At 42.5% G+C, this 19,144-nt stretch overlaps 1 protein-coding gene across 2 annotated transcripts in view; it reads left to right on the forward strand.

The window, feature by feature from the left end:
* fah (fumarylacetoacetate hydrolase (fumarylacetoacetase)) overlaps positions 1-18,883 on the forward strand; it is a 41,284-nt gene extending 22,401 nt beyond the window's left edge. For both annotated transcript variants that reach the window (XM_061277347.1, XM_061277346.1), the window contains 5 exons: positions 544-619; positions 16,205-16,251; positions 16,632-16,733; positions 18,047-18,164; positions 18,481-18,883. In XM_061277347.1, coding sequence (XP_061133331.1) covers positions 544-619; positions 16,205-16,251; positions 16,632-16,733; positions 18,047-18,164; positions 18,481-18,557 — 420 coding nt within the window. In that variant the 3' untranslated portion in view covers positions 18,558-18,883. The remainder of the gene's footprint in view (positions 1-543; positions 620-16,204; positions 16,252-16,631; positions 16,734-18,046; positions 18,165-18,480) is intronic.
* The last annotated feature ends 261 nt before the right edge of the window (positions 18,884-19,144 follow it).

Consider the following 19,144-nt stretch of genomic DNA (forward strand, 5'->3'; position numbering starts at 1 on the left):
GCCATTTCAGCTCTTCTCCCTTTCTCCACAACCTATCTATGTGAGCTGGGCTTTTCAAGCATGACTACTTTAAAGACTAAGAAAAGAGTGAGACTCAGAGCTGTTGAGGAAGATCTTCGTGTTTGTCTTTCTTCAATTCCTGCAAGAATATCAGCGTTGTGTTCAACCAAACAGGGCCAAATTTCACACTGAGTAAGTGAATTGACAATAAATGTTCATTATATTTCATTATATATACGTTTTGTGACATTTTTGTTTGGTGGTGTGCCGTGTGATTTTTGTAACATAAAATATGTGCCATTGCTCAAAAAAGGTTGGGAAACACTGCTCTAGAATATACTTCATGTCATTCAGTTTTTGCATATTTCAGGCTCCTTTGCACAGAATGATGAGGTCAATATAACATAGGCCATAATTTTAATATTGGGGAAGATTGTGTGTTTTCATCATTATATATTTGTTTTATTATTTAATAGACTACTTCTATGAGTGTATAAAATGTAGTTTCTTTGCCCCACCCCCGTCCCCGACCTCTTCTTACAGGATCCACAGCCACTCCCCTACCTCCAACATGAAGATGCATACACATTCAACATCAATCTATTTGTATCACTAAAAGGTATGGAGGAAACAAACTTTTTCTAACTATGTGAAATTGTCTAACCACCCCCACACACACTAACTCAAGTGCTGTGTGTGTACGCCATGGGTTACACAATTCTTCCTGTCTCTCACCCACTTGGTTTCCCATTATAACATGAGCTTCCACCTATTCTTAACCGAACATTATGTAACCCTTCCTGCTCACATAATTCTCTATCACAGGTGCACATGCTCTGAATTGAAAAGCACTTTTACATAGAAAACAAACACAATTCTCAGTTGTCAGCTATGTTGTCTAAATGTAAATAAAACCAAAATATGTACAGTGATTTGAAGACAAGATGTTTAATGTTTAATATTCACTCATTTTAAATTTGAAGCCTGAAGCACATTCAAAAATAGCTGGGATAGGCACACTGTTATAGCCTTACTATTTTCCAGGTTCTTAGATAGCAAGAATAGGTCGGACGACGTGAAGGATAACTGCTTTATTCCTTACTCACAGTGCGTTCATAGGGCGTACCACGACAACACAGAATGCCCATCCCACTTCCGGGGTTTTTCTACTACGGAATTTGAGTTAGCCCAAAATACACAACATCTCCTCCCCTCTTACAAAGAACGTGCTATATGCATGAACAACATAGTCTTATGCACCTATAACTTGACATCTTCAAGATCTATCAATAACTACCATTAAACAATTATCATATATGGTCTAGACAATTATGACAATAATGTTCCCATGAAACCTTAACTTTGGGTGAGGGTGGACTACCTCGAATTATACCCATGGGAATATTCTGCATCCCCATAACTCGGGTCATCCACTAACCTATAAGTCCAGGCGTGCAGGAGCTCGCCGCTCTCTGGTAGTATATTTCCTATCCGGAGGCACGGTATTAGCCCTATGGTCGTCCAACGGTGAACTCGTTGCAGGGGCTTCTGCAAAGGATGATGTCTCAGTCTCTGTTTTGGTCACATTCTCAGCTGGGACTGTTGGCGCTGGTGCGGTTGAGTCCTGCACTTGTGAGGGTATGTGAACTGGTGTTTTGACATTGGCAGGGCTATCAGGGAAATCTTTGAGGGACAGCTCCGCTGGCACTAACGGAGTCTGTAGGAGTTGATCAACATGTCTCCTCCATACACTATCAGACGTTTGGACAGTATAGGATACTGGTCCAGTTTGCGCAATAACAGTGGCAGGAATCCACTTTGGTTCGCCACGGTAGTTTCTTGCCAGCACAGATTCTCCTGGTTTGAAAACTCTTTCTTTGCCCTTCTGTTCTCTGCACCTAACCTGTTTTCCCTGTTGACATTGGACAATGTCCTTCACTGCTGAGGGCTTCAAAAGGTCAAACGTGGTGCGCAGGTCTCTGTTTAGCATCAGGCTAGCAGCAGGAGATGTCTTGGTGGTTGCATGTGGACTGTTGCGGTAATTTAGTAGAAAGTTGTGCAGTCTCTGATGTAGTGTTCCTTGTCCTTGTGATGTTTTCAAGGCATGTCTCATTGTTTGAACAAACCTCTCAGCAAGCCCATTTGTTGCGGGGTGGTAGGGAGCTCACTTAATGTGTTGAACACTGTTCAAATAAATTTTTACATTACCAAAAACAACCACTTCTCTTGATTTTCAGTTATCGGATCACAAGTATGCGCACAAATATTTCCACCAAAGAGGATAAATGTTGCGACATCATTATTCGGAAACACACAGATCTGGGAAAAAGTCTGTAAACTCAAGTGCAAAAATTGCATCATCATCATCGTTATCATCAACATGCTGCCGTTCAGACATTAGGCATACCCGGGCCATCTCGTCGTCCATGGGCGAGATTGCTGTAGTGATAAGACGATTAAACAGAGCACGGAGACATGGAATACAACAACATCCACACAAGGTGAGTATAGCAGTAATTGAGGACACAAGGGCTTTATACTTCCCAAAAGCAGTCATCCACTTGTTGTGCTCTTTCATCCTCGTGTTGAGGGATTGCAAGCTTGCAATCACCTTCGTCAGGCTCCCATCAGGGGCGGTGTCATTCTGGATGAAGGTTCAGCATCGTTCCCTGAACATTGCGCAAACCCTTCCTTTCACAGACAACAACATAACAAGAGCATTGCGGTTCTGGATTGACATTAGGGAAGGCGTGGCTAGCTGTTCGTGCACTGCCTCAAGTCCCGCTTGTGTCCGTTTGCCCAATTTCTGCATGTTGCAATGGATGTAATTTATCCTGTCAACGTCCTTGTTCATCGTCCACCAGCAGCAAATGGAGGACTCCCATCCCGCTTCAATTTGGTCAATTAATTCTTATTAATCAGGAACTCCTCTGGGGACTCTAATTGCATCAATTTCAGTCAGATCATCGCCGCCTCTCAAATTTAAAGATATTATGTTTTTGTTTTTTCCGGCTTTTTCCCAGATCTTGGCATGTCGATACATATACAATTTTGGTTGACTACATTCTCTAAAAGCAATGGTTTCTTTTCTTTTTCTTCCATTCAACGGATATTATATAGAACACTCTGTCGCACATTTCACAATCAGTAAACAAACTATCCACATTCATTTTCGAGATATTGATTCCATTCTTTAACATCTACACCAGTTGTTGACAAACTATTATTTCTTTACATAACGTTTTTGCCACTGTTAAGGCATTCAGTGTATATTTTGAAGCCAATTCAATCAATTTTGAGAATGCATCTATTATGACCAGGCATTATGACCCTGTGGATTGTGGTAAGCACATGTTAAACAAGCTCTACAAAACGGCACGTGACAACACCATGGCTCAATACAGCTGCCCATTTGTATCGTTACTTTTCCTTTCTCAACGTAACAACCCAATCCACCAATCGGATAAAAAAAATTTAAAAATCAACAAAATAACTGCTGGTAAAGTAATATAATAGTTAACTGTTGTAGTTTCTTAACTTTAACTAACTCAATCGCTCTCTTATTCTCAAATTTTAAATTTAGCTTTGAAATGTCGTTATTTCATAATTGTTCATCATCCAATTCCAGAAAGCAAGTCCTTTCCATCTCTCAAATTTTGTTTAATCAAGGCAAGGCATCAAAGGAGTGTGGACCAGTTTCTGCCCTTAAACAAATTGCTCGCTTTTTTATTTTTCCTTCCTATCTTAACAAAATCGGTTTTGTTTTGCGGTGCAAATCAGATAGACTACAGATACAAAAATTCTTTAGTGAACCTATATTAGCAAATTTCATTCTTTTAACACATAATCCAACACACAGACAACACAAAAACAGCAGAGACACAGCTCACAAACAATACCAACAAAGAACGCTGCGCAAACGCCATCCTCTTTTTTGACGTTTTGGTTGTACTTTTTCTTTTTTTTTTTCTTTCCTCAGTGCCTTTTATCCTTCGTGCAACTATTGTCACACCTTCCCTAGGCATCACCCTGCATCAATATCACTTGCCACCACGCACTCAGCACACCCCCTGGAGTGGGTACGACCCCACTCCGCGCGCAGCCACAGCAAGGGAAGCAAGAGGGGGGGGCCCGGCATTTTCATACTGATTTGTCCCAGCCTGGCCAGTACTGGGACAACCAATGCCGTCGTCCCCCATCCCTCGCCAACCCAGCAAACAGCTACCCGCAGAGTCCAGAGCCCCACACCTACATCAGTCTCCCCCACACTCAAAGTACAATATCAATCACCACAGGAGCATTTCCAGCCGCGGCTGGAGCAGTGGCCGGGACAGTGCGCCTGCGCACTGTGGCCTCATTGTCTTCCGGCCTGACAAACATAGACGCAGCCTCATCACTTTTCAACTTTCTATCTCTTGTCTTTTGGATTTGTTCTCTTCTCTCTTGTGAAGCATTCAACCACATTCTAGCACAAATCAGTTCTTTCTCTTTACTTTTCTTTTTCAGTCCCTTTGACTTCCTATTCACACTCTCCTCCAAAACATCAACCACTATGTTCCAGACTTCCACTTTCAACTTTGCTTCTACTCCATACTTTTTCTTCCACTTTGGCATGTATTGCATACAATTAAGAAATTTACTCGCCATGTACTTCTCATCTCCTTCAAGAGCTAGGGATTTACCGGTTTTGTTTCCCATCTTAATTTGGTATTTTAGGTGTATACAATTTTTTATTTTTTTTTATTTTCTTTGAGGATCCTCAATGCAGGTTTAAATTGACCTTCCACCAAATTCTGTTTGCAGTCAATTTATCCTACCAGTCGCACACTCAACCACACAAATTTCTTATCCCTGCCTACGCAAAGTCCTCTTTTAAAAATAAAAGAGCTGCTTCATCCGGATGGGGGACTCTACAACACCCCTTCCTTCCCTGGGAACTGAAGACAACTGTCCTGTTACCCAGCCCTGCCAACGCGAAGTTGTCCCCTTAGAACAGTGGTTGTCAAATGAGGGTACACGGAGGTACGTGAGATTTTACAAAAATATATAAAACAGTTTGAAGACCACTGCTCCAGAAGAGCCACTTCATCCGGAGGGGGACTCTACAACACCCCCTCCTTCCACAAGACTTCTTATCTTCTGTCTTGCCTATTTTTATTCCCGTGCAGTTTTACTTTTACGCGTTTCACAACCACACAATTTTTAACTTACCTGACCCCTGGTCCGTTGCATTGCCGGAACCCCGTCAATCCACCTCTGGCAGACGAAGGCTGACCTAAGATGCTGGCCCAGCGAAGAAATTCTCTTCCCAGGACTTTCTTTTCCAGGTCCCCCTAAAGGACGCTGGCTTTTCGACAATGCAGCACGTCCTCCTCCGTCAGCCAGATGGCGGGTATGAGGGTCCCGGGTTTCGGCACCAAAATGTTAGGGTGGTGCTCACTCTAACTTATTTTGCAAGAACCACACTGGAGTCAAGTAAGTCATTTTAGACACCTGCAGGCGAAGAGTTAACTCGTCGCTGTGCTTACAGCGATGGTCGAATGAAGTCTGACTCTGGCCTCGTCAGGTGCTTATTTATTGAGAGAAACAGAGTGGGGTTGAAAGTGGGGGTATGGGAACACACAGGATAAGGTGAAGACGGTCCCCTGCTGATCAAAGCATAGCAGGGGACCTTTTACGACGTTCTGTAAACAAAGCAACTTTGATTGCTTCCTCTGCGTCTGGTCAATCAGTTGAAAAGATCTTAGCACTTTGGTCAACTACTTTTGTCTAGACAGGACAAACTAGTTAAATTATTACAGGTTATATTCCAACATAATCATACGATGAAGATATTCTGCAAACCCTAACAGGCGTCACAGGTGAGCTGAAGTGGAAGTGATGGGTTGAAGTGAGTGAGGACCTTGGATGTAGTCAGCACTCCTTTAGCCTTTTCAAAAGCCTCCTGACAGCTAGCTGTCCACTTCCACGTTTTGTCTTGGCGTAGCAGTTCGTGCAGCGGTTGAAGCAGTGATGACAGATTGGGGATGAAGCGTCCGTAGTAGTTCAACAGTCCTAAGAAGGATCGTAGCTGGCTGATGTCTTGTGGTGGGGGCCACGACAGCTGCCACATTTGATGGTGCAGTGTGCAGCCCTTCTGCATCGACATGCCCCAGATATTCCACAGATGGTTGGAAGAAGTCACAATTGTCCTTACAGACTCTCAAGCCTCCTTCAGCCTTTGAAGGGTAGCATTTAAGTGCACAGGATATCGTCAAGGTAGCACTGTATCCCAGGCAACCCGCTAAGGATCTGATCTATTGCTCGCTGAAAAAGTGCCGGGGCTGACGTGATGCCGAACGGCAGTCTGCAGTATCTAAAGAGACCCTTGTCAAGTCAAGTCAAGTTTATTTGTATAGCCCTAAATCACAAGCAGTCTCAAAGGGCTTCACATAGACAGAAATTGACAATTATTCTCAAAGCATCCCCTGATCTTAAGCTCCCAAAAGGGCAAGGAAAAACTTGAAAACCCCTAGCAGGGGAAAATGAGAAACCTTGAGAAGGGACCACAGATGGAAGGATCCCCCTTTCAGGATCACCAGGTTGAAATGGATGCAGAGAGGGCACAAATGATACAACATGAAAATCAATTAAATAAAAAGTGGATGTCCATGTCATAGCAGAGGGCTGCCGAAGGAGCCCTCAATTGTCCTGGCAGTGTCTTCGAGGAGGTTGAGCTGCAGTTCCCCCATCCTGAATTGGCCCACGAGAATCCAGATAGGCGCTGTCAGCATGGGTGCCACCTAACCACCTCCCCGGCCGGGGAGGGGGGAGGGAGGGGGTGGAGAGGGAGAGAAAACAAACTCCAGCCGAATCGGCCACTACAGGTTAGTTAAAGGCCATGTCATAGAAATGTGTCTTTAAACGTGTCTTAAATGTTTCTACTGAGGTAGCAGTCCTAATATCCATTGGTAGGGCATTCCAAAGCTCTGGAGCCCGAATAGAAAATGCTCTAGAGCCTGCAGACATTTTCTTGGCCCTCGGTGTCGCTAAAAGGGTAGCGTTTTGCGAACGAAGGTTACGAGACGGAACATAAGGAACAACTAGGTCGACGAGATATGAAGGCGCTAAGCCATGCAGCGATTTATAGGTTAATAGAAGAACCTTGAAGTCACATCTTAAATGGACCGGGAGCCAATGTAAGTTGGCTAGTATTGGGGTAATGTGATCAAATTTTCTTGTCCGAGAGAGCAGCCTTGCAGCGGCATTTTGTACTAACTGTAGACTTTTGATGCGGGACTTAGGAAGACCCGAAAATAGTACATTACAGTAGTCCAGGCGCGACGTGGCGAACGCATGTATAATAGTTTCCGCATCACCGGTCGAGAGGATCGGACGAATCTTTGCAATATTACGAAGGTGAAAAAACGCAATTCTGGTTATATTCTTAATGTGCTTTTGAAAGGAGAGAGTTTGGTCAAATATTACCCCGAGATTAGTTACAGTATCGCTTTGAGTGATAGTACGGTTATCTATAGTTATAGCGGTTTCCTTGAATAAGTGTTGATAACGAGTTGGACCAATTATCAACATCTCAGTTTTATCTGGGTTAAGACGAAGGAAGTTGAGAGACATCCATTGCTTGATCTCCGCAAGGCACTTCTCAAGATTACAACAATCCCGCGGATCTGTCATCGATAACGGCATATATAATTGGGTGTCATCCGCATAGCATTGAAAACTAATATTACCGTATTTTCCGCCCTATAAGGCGCACCGGGGTATAAGGCGCACCTTCAATGAACAGCCCATTTTAAAACTTTGTCCATATATAAGGCGCACCGGCCTATAAGGCGCATAAAATAGAAGCTTTACTGCAACAAACTGAGGTTGACTAGGGTTGCGGTATGCACCCACTAGCCAATAACCAACGAGCCCTCTGTAAAGAATCGCGTTTCTCAAACAATCTCCTATAAAATGATTGGAACTGACTAAAGTTCAATCTAACGCATTGGTACTACTTACCTATGTTTCCCTTCCATATCGATCCGTAGAATTACTCGAAACATTAACAGAGCAGCCTATTTTGATATGAAATAGCCTCGCGCGTATAGCAGCTATCGTTATAGCGTTAGCCATCCGCAAAAACCAATGACCCTGAGCTCGCAATCTCCCATGAGCCTCAGCAAAGTGTAAACAAACAATCGCGTCTCTCAAACGAGCTCCTATAAAATGATCAGAACTGACTAAAGTTCGATCTAACGCATTGGTACTACTTACCTATGTTTCCCTTCCATATCGATCCGTAGAATTACTCGAAACATTAACAGAGCGGCCTATTTTGACATGAAATAGCCTCGCGCGTATAGCAGCTATCGTTATAGCATTAGCCATCCGCAATTTCCTATGAGCCTCAGCTCGCAATCTCCGATGAGCCTCAGCAAAGTGTAAACAATCGCGTCTCTCAAACGAGCTCCTATAAAATGATCAGAACTGACCAAAGTTTGATCTAACGCATTGGTACTACTTACCTATGTTTCCCTTCCATATCGATCCGTAGAATTACTCGAAACATGAACAGAGCGGCCTATTATGACATGAAATTAGGGGTGTAAATCGCGGGTTTTGTCACGATACGATATAATATCGATATAAAGAACTACGATACGATATTTGCCGATATCTTAAAGCCTGCTGCGATTCATTCACGATATATCGCGATATAGTGCTCTACGATCGATTTTTTTTTTTTTTTTTTTTAGTAAAAAATATATAACAATATCCTGATTTATAACAATTCATACGCGAAATCAACAAGGCACTGCAAACTCTTTATTTAGGAAATTACAAGAGTATTGTAGTATACAAATTGCTTACTTTAACACTGAACTTTGATGTCGTGTTTTTTCTTTAAATGTGCGGCGAGATTTGTGCTCCCTGAATATTTGATCACCGCATGGCAGGATTTACAAACTGCACGTGTCTTGGCCGTTGAGCCATCTTTTCTTTGGAATCCAAAGTGCTTCCAAACGAATGACTTGAAGCCTAAAGGGGAGCAAATTTCCTCGTCTTTTTGGACACTAGCCATAGCACCAGCCCAGGAGCCGCGGACTAGTTGTCCCCTCCCCTTTCACGTGCGTGCTCTGCTCACAACACAACAACGCCGGAAAGAGGAAGCAAGCAACAATGAACTGGATTTCAAAATAAAGTCGCGTCTAATGTCCGAGGTCAAACACGGCGATATAAATCGATGTTTACCTTTAGCATCGATACCAATAAATCGTAGAGCATTATATCGATTAATCGATGTGTATCGATGTATCGTTACACCCCTACATGAAATAGCCTCGCGCGTAAAGCAGCTATCGTTATAGCATTAGCCATCCGCAAAAACCAATGACCCTGAGCTCGCAGTCTCCCATGAGCCTCAGCAAAGTGTAAACAAACAATCGCGTCTCTCAAACGAGCTCCTATAAAATGATCAGAACTGACTAAAGTTCGATCTAACGCATTGGTACTACTTACCTATGTTTCCCTTCCACATCGATCCGTAGATTTACTCGAAACATGAACAGAGCAGCCTCTTTTGACATGAAATAGCCGCGCGCGTATAGCAGCTATCGTTATAGCATTAGCCATCAGCAATTTCCTATGAGCCTCAGCTCGCAATCTCCCATGAGCGTCAGCAAAGTGTAAACAATCGCGTCTCTCAAACGAGCTATAAAATAATCAGAACTGACTAAAGTTCGATCTAACGCATTGGTACTACTTACCTATGTTTCCCTTCCATATCGATCCGTAGATTTACTCGAAACATGAACAGAGCGGCCTATTTTGACATGAAATAGCCTCGCGCGTATAGCAGCTATCGTTATAGCATTAGCCATCCGCAATTTCCTATGAGCCTCAGCTCGCAATCTCTCATTTGCGTCAGCAAAGTGTAAACAATCGCGTCTCTCAAACGAGCTATAAGATGATCAGAACTGACTAAAGTTCGATCTAACGCATTGGTACTACTTACCTATGTTTTCCTTCCATATCGATCCGTAGATTTACTCGAAACATGAACAGAGCGGCCTATTTTGACATGAAATAGTCTCGCGCGTATAGCAGCTATCGTTATAGCATTAGCCATCCGCAATTTCCTATGAGCCTCAGCTCGCAATCTCCCATGAGCGTCAGCAAAGTGTAAACAATCGCGTCTCTCAAACGAGCTCCTATAAAAGGATCAGAACTGACTAAAGTTCGATCTAACGCATTGGTACTACTTACCTATGTTTCCCTTCCATATCGATCCGTAGATTTACTCGAAACATTAACAGAGCAGCCTATTTTGACATGAAATAGCCTCGCGCGTATAGCAGCTATCGTTGTAGCATTAGCCATCCGCAAAAAAACATGACCCTCAGCTCGCAAGCTCCCATGAGCCTCAGCAAAGTGTAAACAATCGCGTCTCTCAAACGATCTCCTATAAAATGATCAGAACTGACTAAAGTTCGATCTAACGCATTGGTACTACTTACCTATGTTTCCCTTCCATATCGATCCGTAGATTTACTCGAAACATTAACGGAGCAGCCTATTTTGAAATGAAATATCCTCGCGGGTACAACAGCTATTCGGTGACGCCCCCTGACTACAGTTACCGTAATGCTGGGAAGCGATGCGACCTTGTAATTTACTAGTCGTACTAAAACGTACTAAAACATTTTGGCAGAGCACTGTGTACAACCAGTATGGATCAACAAATTCATCACTTGATCCATATATAAGGCGCACCGGGCTATAAGGCGCACTGTTGACTTTTGATAAAAATTTAGGTTTTTAGGTGCGCCTTATAGGGCGGAAAATACGGTATATTTACGTATTATGTCCCCATGCGGAATCATATAAATATTAAAAAGAATTGGTCCGAGAACCGATCCCTGTGGGACACCACATGTAACATTATAGAGCTCCGAGGACGCATTGCCATGGACCACTCGGTGCGTCCTGTTTGATAGATAGGAATGGAACCAGCCTAGTGCTGACCCTGAAATACCAACACAACTTTTAAGACGCCCTAATAAAATATCGAAGTCTACAGTGTCGAAGGCAGCACTAAGATCGAGTAGTAACAGTACAGACGAAATGTTTGAATCCATAGCTATGAGGAGATCATTAGTCACTTTAGCAAGTGCTGTCTCAGTGGAATGATTAGCTCTAAAACCAGACTGAAAAGTGTCATATCGATTATTGGCGACCATGTAATCAATAAGCTGCTGCGCTACTACTTTTTCAAGAAGTTTTGCTATGAATGGGAGGTTTGAAACTGGCCTATAATTACTGAGACAGTCCGGGTCAAGATTTGGTCGCTTAAGTAACGGTTTAATGATAGCGGTTTTAAAGGCTGTTGGCACTATCCCAGAGGGGACAGACAGATTGATTATATTTAAGACGGACGGTCCTAAAATTTGAAATAATTCTTTAAGTAGTTTGGCTGGAAGAGGGTCGAGTAAACATGTTGTTTGTTTAGCCGCACTAACCAATTGTGTAAGCCTTTCAAGAGACACGCTTTTAAAAGTTGAGAGGGTTGTTGCATGATCATCAGCGTTGGTAAACGGCGGGCTCGACCAAGCGATTGGAATGGTATTCTTGATCTCATCCCTAATGGATTCAATCTTTTGAGCAAAAAATTTCATGAACTCGTCAGCTGAGTGGAAGGAACTATCGGGGGTCGGCTGGCGCAGAGTCAGCTTTGCCACTGTATCAAATAGGTGTTTCGGATTGTTTTTATTGAGATTAATAACTTGCGAAAAATATCGAGTTTTTGCTAAGATAAGCGCATCTTTATATTTCAGGAGGCTATCCTGCCATGCCTGATGGAAAACCTCAAGTTTGGTTAGACGCCATCTGCGCTCATGCTTTCTACATAATTGCTTAAGCGTACGCGTTTCATCTGTGAACCACGGAGTAGGCACTCTACGGCGAGTTTTCAGACGTAACGGCGCCACAGAGTCAATGGCATTTAACAATGTCGCATTGAATTCATTTGTAAGATTATCAATAGAGCCGGCGTATGTGAGAAAATTAGTGGTTGCCGGCGACAGTATTTCAGATAGCGCAGTTGCAGTCATGGAGTTGAAATGACGGCTCCTATAATGCTGATTGCTCTCTTGTCTTTGACAAGGAACTAGAATTTCAAACTTTATTAAGTAATGATCAGACAAAACAGTAGTGTATGGCAGTACTGCTATATTTGAGGTTGCAAGTCCTCGGGATAATACCAGATCTATGGTATTTCCATTCTTATGCGTTGCTGCCTGTACAGCTTGCGTAAAACCAAAGGTATCAGTTAAAGTCTGAAACGCCGAAGTAAGTGGCTCTGACGGTAAATTCATGTGGATGTTGAAATCGCCCATGATAATTATATTATCCGCATTGGTTACTAGATCAGCCACAAATTCTGAAAATTCATCCAGGAAGCCAGAGTAAGCCCCGGGTGGACGGTAAATAACAACAAGATAAAATGACGGTAAAGTGGTGGATCGGACAATGAGAACCTCAAATGTTTTAAATACGTTGATCGAACGAGGCCTAAAACTAAGCTCGGAATTCGAGATGAGGGCGACACCCCCACCCTTTTTTCGAGGACGCGCCACATGCGAGCTCACAAAATTTGGAGGCGAGGCCTCATTAAGCGGCATCAGTTCATTAGGTTTTAACCAGGTCTCGCAGAGACCAAAAGCGTTTAGATTATGTTCTGTGATGAGATCATTAACGAGAATGGCTTTCGTATGAAGCGATCTAATATTCATAAAACCAAGTTTAAGTGTAATTGGTCGATCCGGGTGCGTATTTATCGAAGGATATTTATACGAAATGCGAGTAAGATTGTGTTCTCTAGGCCTGACATCACCTCTCAAATGTTTGTTAGCGCGGTGGGATGATAGGACCGTGGGAATCTGATAGTAAATATTTGTTACACGTGTAGAATTATCTTGTGTGTGTTAATGGTCAACATTTCACGTGACTCTTTTTCTACATGCATTTGTAGGTAAGCCTGACTGAGATCTATCTTACTGAATTTTTGTCCCCCACTCAGTCCAGCAAATAAGTCATCAATTAGGGGAAGTGGATATTGCTCTGCTGCTAACACAGGGTTAAGCGTTACCTTGAAGTCTCCACAGGTATGGATTCCCCCATCTTTCTTTGGTACTGGAACGATGGGCGTGGCCCACTCACTGGTGGCCACTGGTTCCAAAACCCCATTCTTGACCAGGGCGTCCAAATCAGCTTCCACCTTGGATCGGATGCCGTATGGCACTGGTCTAGCTTTCATGAACACAGGCTTGCTATCAGGTTTGCCATGTAACTTAATGGTTATATCTTTCATGCTGCCTAATTCATCACGGAAAACCTCTTTGTGTTTCTCCAGTATTTCCTGTAGCGGAGAGGAACTGTGTGACAGCTTCCTTATCGCTTGCCAGTCCAGCTGGATTCCTTGTAGCCATGTACGCCCCATTATAGCAGGATGATTTCCCTTAGTCACATAAAGGGGAAGCTTTTTGGTTTGCCCGTGGCACTGAACAGTCACATCTATCATCCCTTCCATGTGCACTCGATGTCCCATATATGCCTTAAACACAGTGTCTGATGGACGTAGTGGGAGGTGCCTCATGTGTTTCCTATAGATCTTGTGTGACACTAGTGATGCCTTTGACCCTTTGTCTATCTGCATTTTCACCACATGTTCTTCCAACTTGGGTTCAGCCCAGTAGCCATCTGAGCTCTCACCTACACTCATCACCCGTATCGTATTTACAGGCACTTCTTCCTCTGAAGAATCACAATTTCTTTCATTATCATGGCGAATTGTGCGAACATGCCTTTTCTGCTTATATTTCACATTGTCACATTTGTTTCCAGCCCTTGAGCTTTTGTCTGTGCCTTGTTTACTTCTGCATGCCCGCTCTATGTGGCCTCTTTTCCCACAGTTACGATAGTCCATCTCTTTACACCAGCATGTTGATGCAAGGTGTCCAGGATTGCCACAGCGAAAACATGGCCCTTGCGTGTTTAGTTTATCGTTGTTGAGTTGGTGCACTCTTCCTGTGGCACTTAGTTGCTGGGCCTCCCGTTTTGCCATTTCCATTGTTACACTGATGTTAATGGCCTTTTCCAAAGTCAAGTTACTTTCTGTGAGTAATCTCTTCTGTGCTGTTTCGTTTCTGAGTCCACATACCAGCCTGTCTCTCAAAGTGTCATTTAACACACCTTTGAACTCACAGTGTTCAGCCAGCTTGCGTAGGGCTGCTACAAACTGGGTGACCGACTCGCCCTCCTCCTGGCTGCGTCTGTGAAATCTGAATTTTTCTGCGATTACCAGGGGTTTCGGTGAAAGATGGTTTGCCAGTACATCCACTATTTCTTGGTATGTTTTACTGCCCGGCTTTGCTGGTTGAAGTAGATCACGTAGCAAGTTAAACGTTTTCGGCCCTATTACACTCAAAAAAGTGGGTACTAACTTCTCCTCCTCTATATCATTATCCATGGCGAAGTAATCAAAACGCTCAGTATATGAGCTCCATTGTTCAATACTTTCGTCAAAGGGACCAATTGAGCCAATTATTCCCGCCGTTTTAAGGTCCTGTGTGTATGGCGCTGCTTTCCCTTCACAGACGTCTCCCCCTAGTAGGCTACTCCCTTTCACTCTTCACCACACTACTCACGACGTTGCCGACAGTCCACCAATCCACTCCTCCCCTCGAGCCGAAGCTGGCCGTCCGGAACAAGCACACCCGACGTGGTGACAGCGACTACTTGCCCACCACCCGCAGCAGCGCGAGGCATCAGCAGAGAAGAGAAATAACTGAAACTTTCACGGCGCGGACAACACGCGTCAGTCCAGACGTCCTCGTCGCCAATTTTGTTATATCCTTACTATTTTCCAGGTTCTTAGATAGCAAGAATAGGTTGGACAACAACGTGAAGGATAACTGCTTTATTCCTTACTCACAGTGCGTTCACAGGGCGTACCACGACAACACAGAATGCCCATCCCACTTCCGGGGTTTTCCTACTACGGAATTTGAGTTACCCCAAAATACACAACACACACTACATTTTACTACATCTTCTTTTTTTTAAATAACACCCAATAAGCGGTTGTGAAATGAGGACAGCAATTGTTAAAACTTGGTTGGAGGAATTCTTGCTTGCTGTCAGTTGGTCAAAAGTCCAAGATCTTCATTGTCATGTTACGTTTAATAATGCACCAAAGGTTTTCAATGGGACACTCATCTGGACTGCTGGCATGCCAGTCAAGGTTTCAGACTTTTTTACTACAAAGCTGTACTGTTGTAACTTGCAGAATGTGTCTAGGTGTTGTCTTGATGGAAAAAAAACAAGAACATGTCTGAAAAAGACATTGCTTGGATGGCAGTGTATGTTAGTCCAAAACCTGGAGGAACCTTTTAGAATCACTGGTGCCATCAGAGATGTGCACGTTACCCAACACAGATAATGTCTTTTGAACTTTGTGCGAATAAAAATCTAGCTGCTCCTTTTTCATTAGGCCTCGAGCACACGACTAATTGCGCACACAGTTTTTTACAAAGTGATCAAAATCGTCCATCTTTGGTTGTGAACAACTAACTGAGCTTGTTGGGGCTTTTTTTTTTTTTTCATACCCCAACATGACACTCACCTGTTTCCAATTAACATGTTCCAAACTGGTGTTTTTTGTTCTGCCAGTTTCCAGTTCTTGGGAATATGTTAAAGGCATCAAATTCAACATATTTAAAAATATTAAAAAAAAAACTATAACGTTCATCAGTTTGAACATAAAATACCTTATCTTTGTGTATTCAGTTGAATATAGGTTGGGCATTTTTAATGTGTTCATTTCATTTACATTTTACACAAAGGTTGTGGGGTTGATTTCACCTGCCCTCCCTGTGTGGAGTTTGCATGTTGTCCCCATGGCTGCGTGGGTTTTCCCGGTGGACTCCATTTTCCTCCCACATCCCACAAACATTGCCGATTGAGCACTCCAAATTGCCCATAAGTATGAGTGCGGATGGTTGTTCGTCTCTGTGTGCCCTGCAATTGGCTGGCAACCAGTTCAGGGTGTCCGCCACCTACTGCCCGGTGACTGCTGGGATAGGCTCCGGCATGCCCGCGACCCTCGTGGGGACGAACGGTACCGTTAATAATTTCGTCATATTCTTTATTTCTCCTTCAGGGCATCTTATGAAAAAATCTTCTAACATCTGCACTTCAAACTTCAAGGTAATACGCTGCATCTTTAACTATTACATAGTTACATATGACATATGACAAACTATGTTCGTTTTTTCCCAAAATAAAATGAGTACAGTACTAGTTTTGTGTGAGAGAGAGCGACAGAGACAGAGAAAGCGAACACAGTAACAGATGCTCATTGCTTAAATATGGCCTGTTCGTCACTTTGCATTACAGGCCAGTCAGATAAACAAGTACAAAGGCATGACTGATTGATTATTTGACAAGTAGTCCATGTCTCCTATCAAAGACAGGCAAAAGAGTTCTGAATACATGCTTTGCATCCACAATCAATAAACCCTTCTCTTACAGTATGATGAAACTGCTAGGGCAATGCTCATTAATGCTCATCTCTTCTATGTCTTTAGTACATGTACTGGACAATGAAGCAACAGCTTGCTCATCATACAGTCAATGGCTGCAACATCAGACCTGGAGATCTGCTGGCATCTGGTACCATTAGTGGGCCTGTGAGTGTCTGACAACAAAGTATCAATTTTACTTGTATTTTCTTAATATAGGAGCTGTCTACTTTGTAACGGAGTATTTTGAACGTTTGTGACCTCGTGAGGCTAAACCTTCCTTAAGTCTTTAGTTTTATAAACGGTGTCGGCACACAAGACAGTCAAGTGTACCCCTACACCATCAGCAATTCCTGTCTCAGCTGAGCAGTTCACAACCTTCTATGTCCGCAAAGAATTTGAGAATGCGCTGTGGTTTCTCTCTGGACTTCTCTGGACTTGTTGACATTCACATTTGATCGCTGCAGTCATCTCAAGAGTCAGTCTCATATGGTATTTATTAACATATTTGCATACAGTGTAACCGAACACCATTACATGACTTCACGTTTATGTGGGTGCCACCAAAGTGTTCAGTAGAGAAGCTACACTTAACTGGTGTTAACTTGAAAAACTCTTATTTCCCACCCAACATCCCACCTACCCACCCCTTTGAACCCAAATGAAATTCCATTCTGATTTGCCCTGTGATGAATATTTTCATTCCATTTACCAATCAGCGGCTTTTACTTTGGGACAATAATGAGCCACATTTCCCTCCATTTTCAGACATGTTACAGACCAAAATAGTAGCTGAATTTGTCCAAGTCCTGTTTTTGAATAAGAGATACAAATTTAACAAATGTTTCAAAAAAAAATCTGATTATTAATCAAACAGAGTCATTGATTATTTAAAAAAAATTAGTAGTTGTAGCTTTAAATTTGAAAATTTTAGACTGCATCTACGTTATTGTTATAAGCATCCTAAAACACTTATTGGAACATCCCTAGTCTCTCGTGCTCAAAGCTACTGTCTTACCTGTTAGCTCATTAATAAGTTGTTAGTGTAGTTCTAGCCATCCTAATTGGTGATTCTCTCTTTGGTGCATGCGGTCACCTCCTGTACAAATAGTGTCAATGCAGTCTACACAAGCAAACCTGTTACATAACAAACACACAAGACATTTGGGGTATGTTTCCATCAGTGACAGACTGGTAATCCACTTCTGTTAGTGCTTAGTCCATCACTTTTGTAAACTTTGCCATCAGACAACTATTGGCGGCCAAACGGGGGAGAAATCATTTATGTATCGCAACTCCTCCAGGATGTAGTCTCCGCCTTTCACCCAACTGGAATAGCTTCAGCTCACCCGTGAGCCTAATGAGAACAACTGGTATATATGGATGAAGAGATAGTGTCCTATAAGTACTGTATACTACCATTAACTGCTCTTGAAGTAAATCTGTGGTACCAATTTAATCAGTGCAATCTATCCCAAAAGAATCGAGAGAGTTTTGGCTCCATGCTAGAACTATCATGGAGGGGATCCAAGAGCATTGATCTTGGTGGAGGAGAAACCAGAACCTTCCTTCAGGATGGAGATGAAGTCACCATTACAGGTTAGTAAAAATCAGCGCACTGTTTAGGAAACAACAAATGGATACACTATGAGATGGCCAAAATAAAGACACCGTTGAGTGTGGTCAGCTATATCCTGTTCTACAAAGTAAGATCTATAAACCTTTAAATTACATTTAATTACACCCACGTATGTATATATTACAGCTAGTGCATTTTCGGATCACTGGATAGATTCCATTTCATATACTGCATACAGTATAGGACATAATAATTTAACATTTATTGCACCTGAACATGACTGGAGGGAAACATGAAGCAGCTTCATCATACCGTACATGTATTTTCTCTGTCTAGGTCATTGTGAAAGAGATGGTTACAGGGTGGGCTTTGGGTCCTGCACTGGGGTCATCCTACCTGCCCTGCAACACTGAAACCTACAGAATGTTGTGTGTAAGAACTCATTCCTTTGTGGAGAATAAATATTCACCACACACATGCACACATTTACAATATGACACATTCACATGCTGCTCAAATGATGTGATAAGACCTTCAGTTAATTATTCATTAATTTCTCTGAGATCCATAGACAGATATATCCACCCATACATAGACAATGTTACTGAAATCCTCTGCAATATTTATTCAACAGAGGAATTATTTCACCTCATGTCGAGTGTTACTACGGTACCAGAATCAGTATTATTGATATTTTCAGCGTGGAATTTCTGGAATACTAATAAAAGCATCCATTTTATATTGATTGTTTTTTGCTTCCTTTTACCTTTTTCATGTTTCCATAAGATTTGAAGCTCTCTTAAATCACTGTCACATTCTAAATGGCCACTTCAACTATGTTGCTTATGAAATGATTATATGATTATAAATAAATAGTTTTTTTTATAGGCTACTTTGAATCAGTTAATAACTGACATGAGGTTTGCTTCATGATCGATTTGAAAATATAGAGATATTGGCAACAAGGTTGCTTTTCTTGGTTTTCAAGTTTTTTGTTTTA

The sequence above is a fragment of the Syngnathus typhle genome, linkage group LG4 (genome assembly GCF_033458585.1).
Source record: "Syngnathus typhle isolate RoL2023-S1 ecotype Sweden linkage group LG4, RoL_Styp_1.0, whole genome shotgun sequence".
Lineage (NCBI taxonomy): Eukaryota > Metazoa > Chordata > Actinopteri > Syngnathiformes > Syngnathidae > Syngnathus > Syngnathus typhle.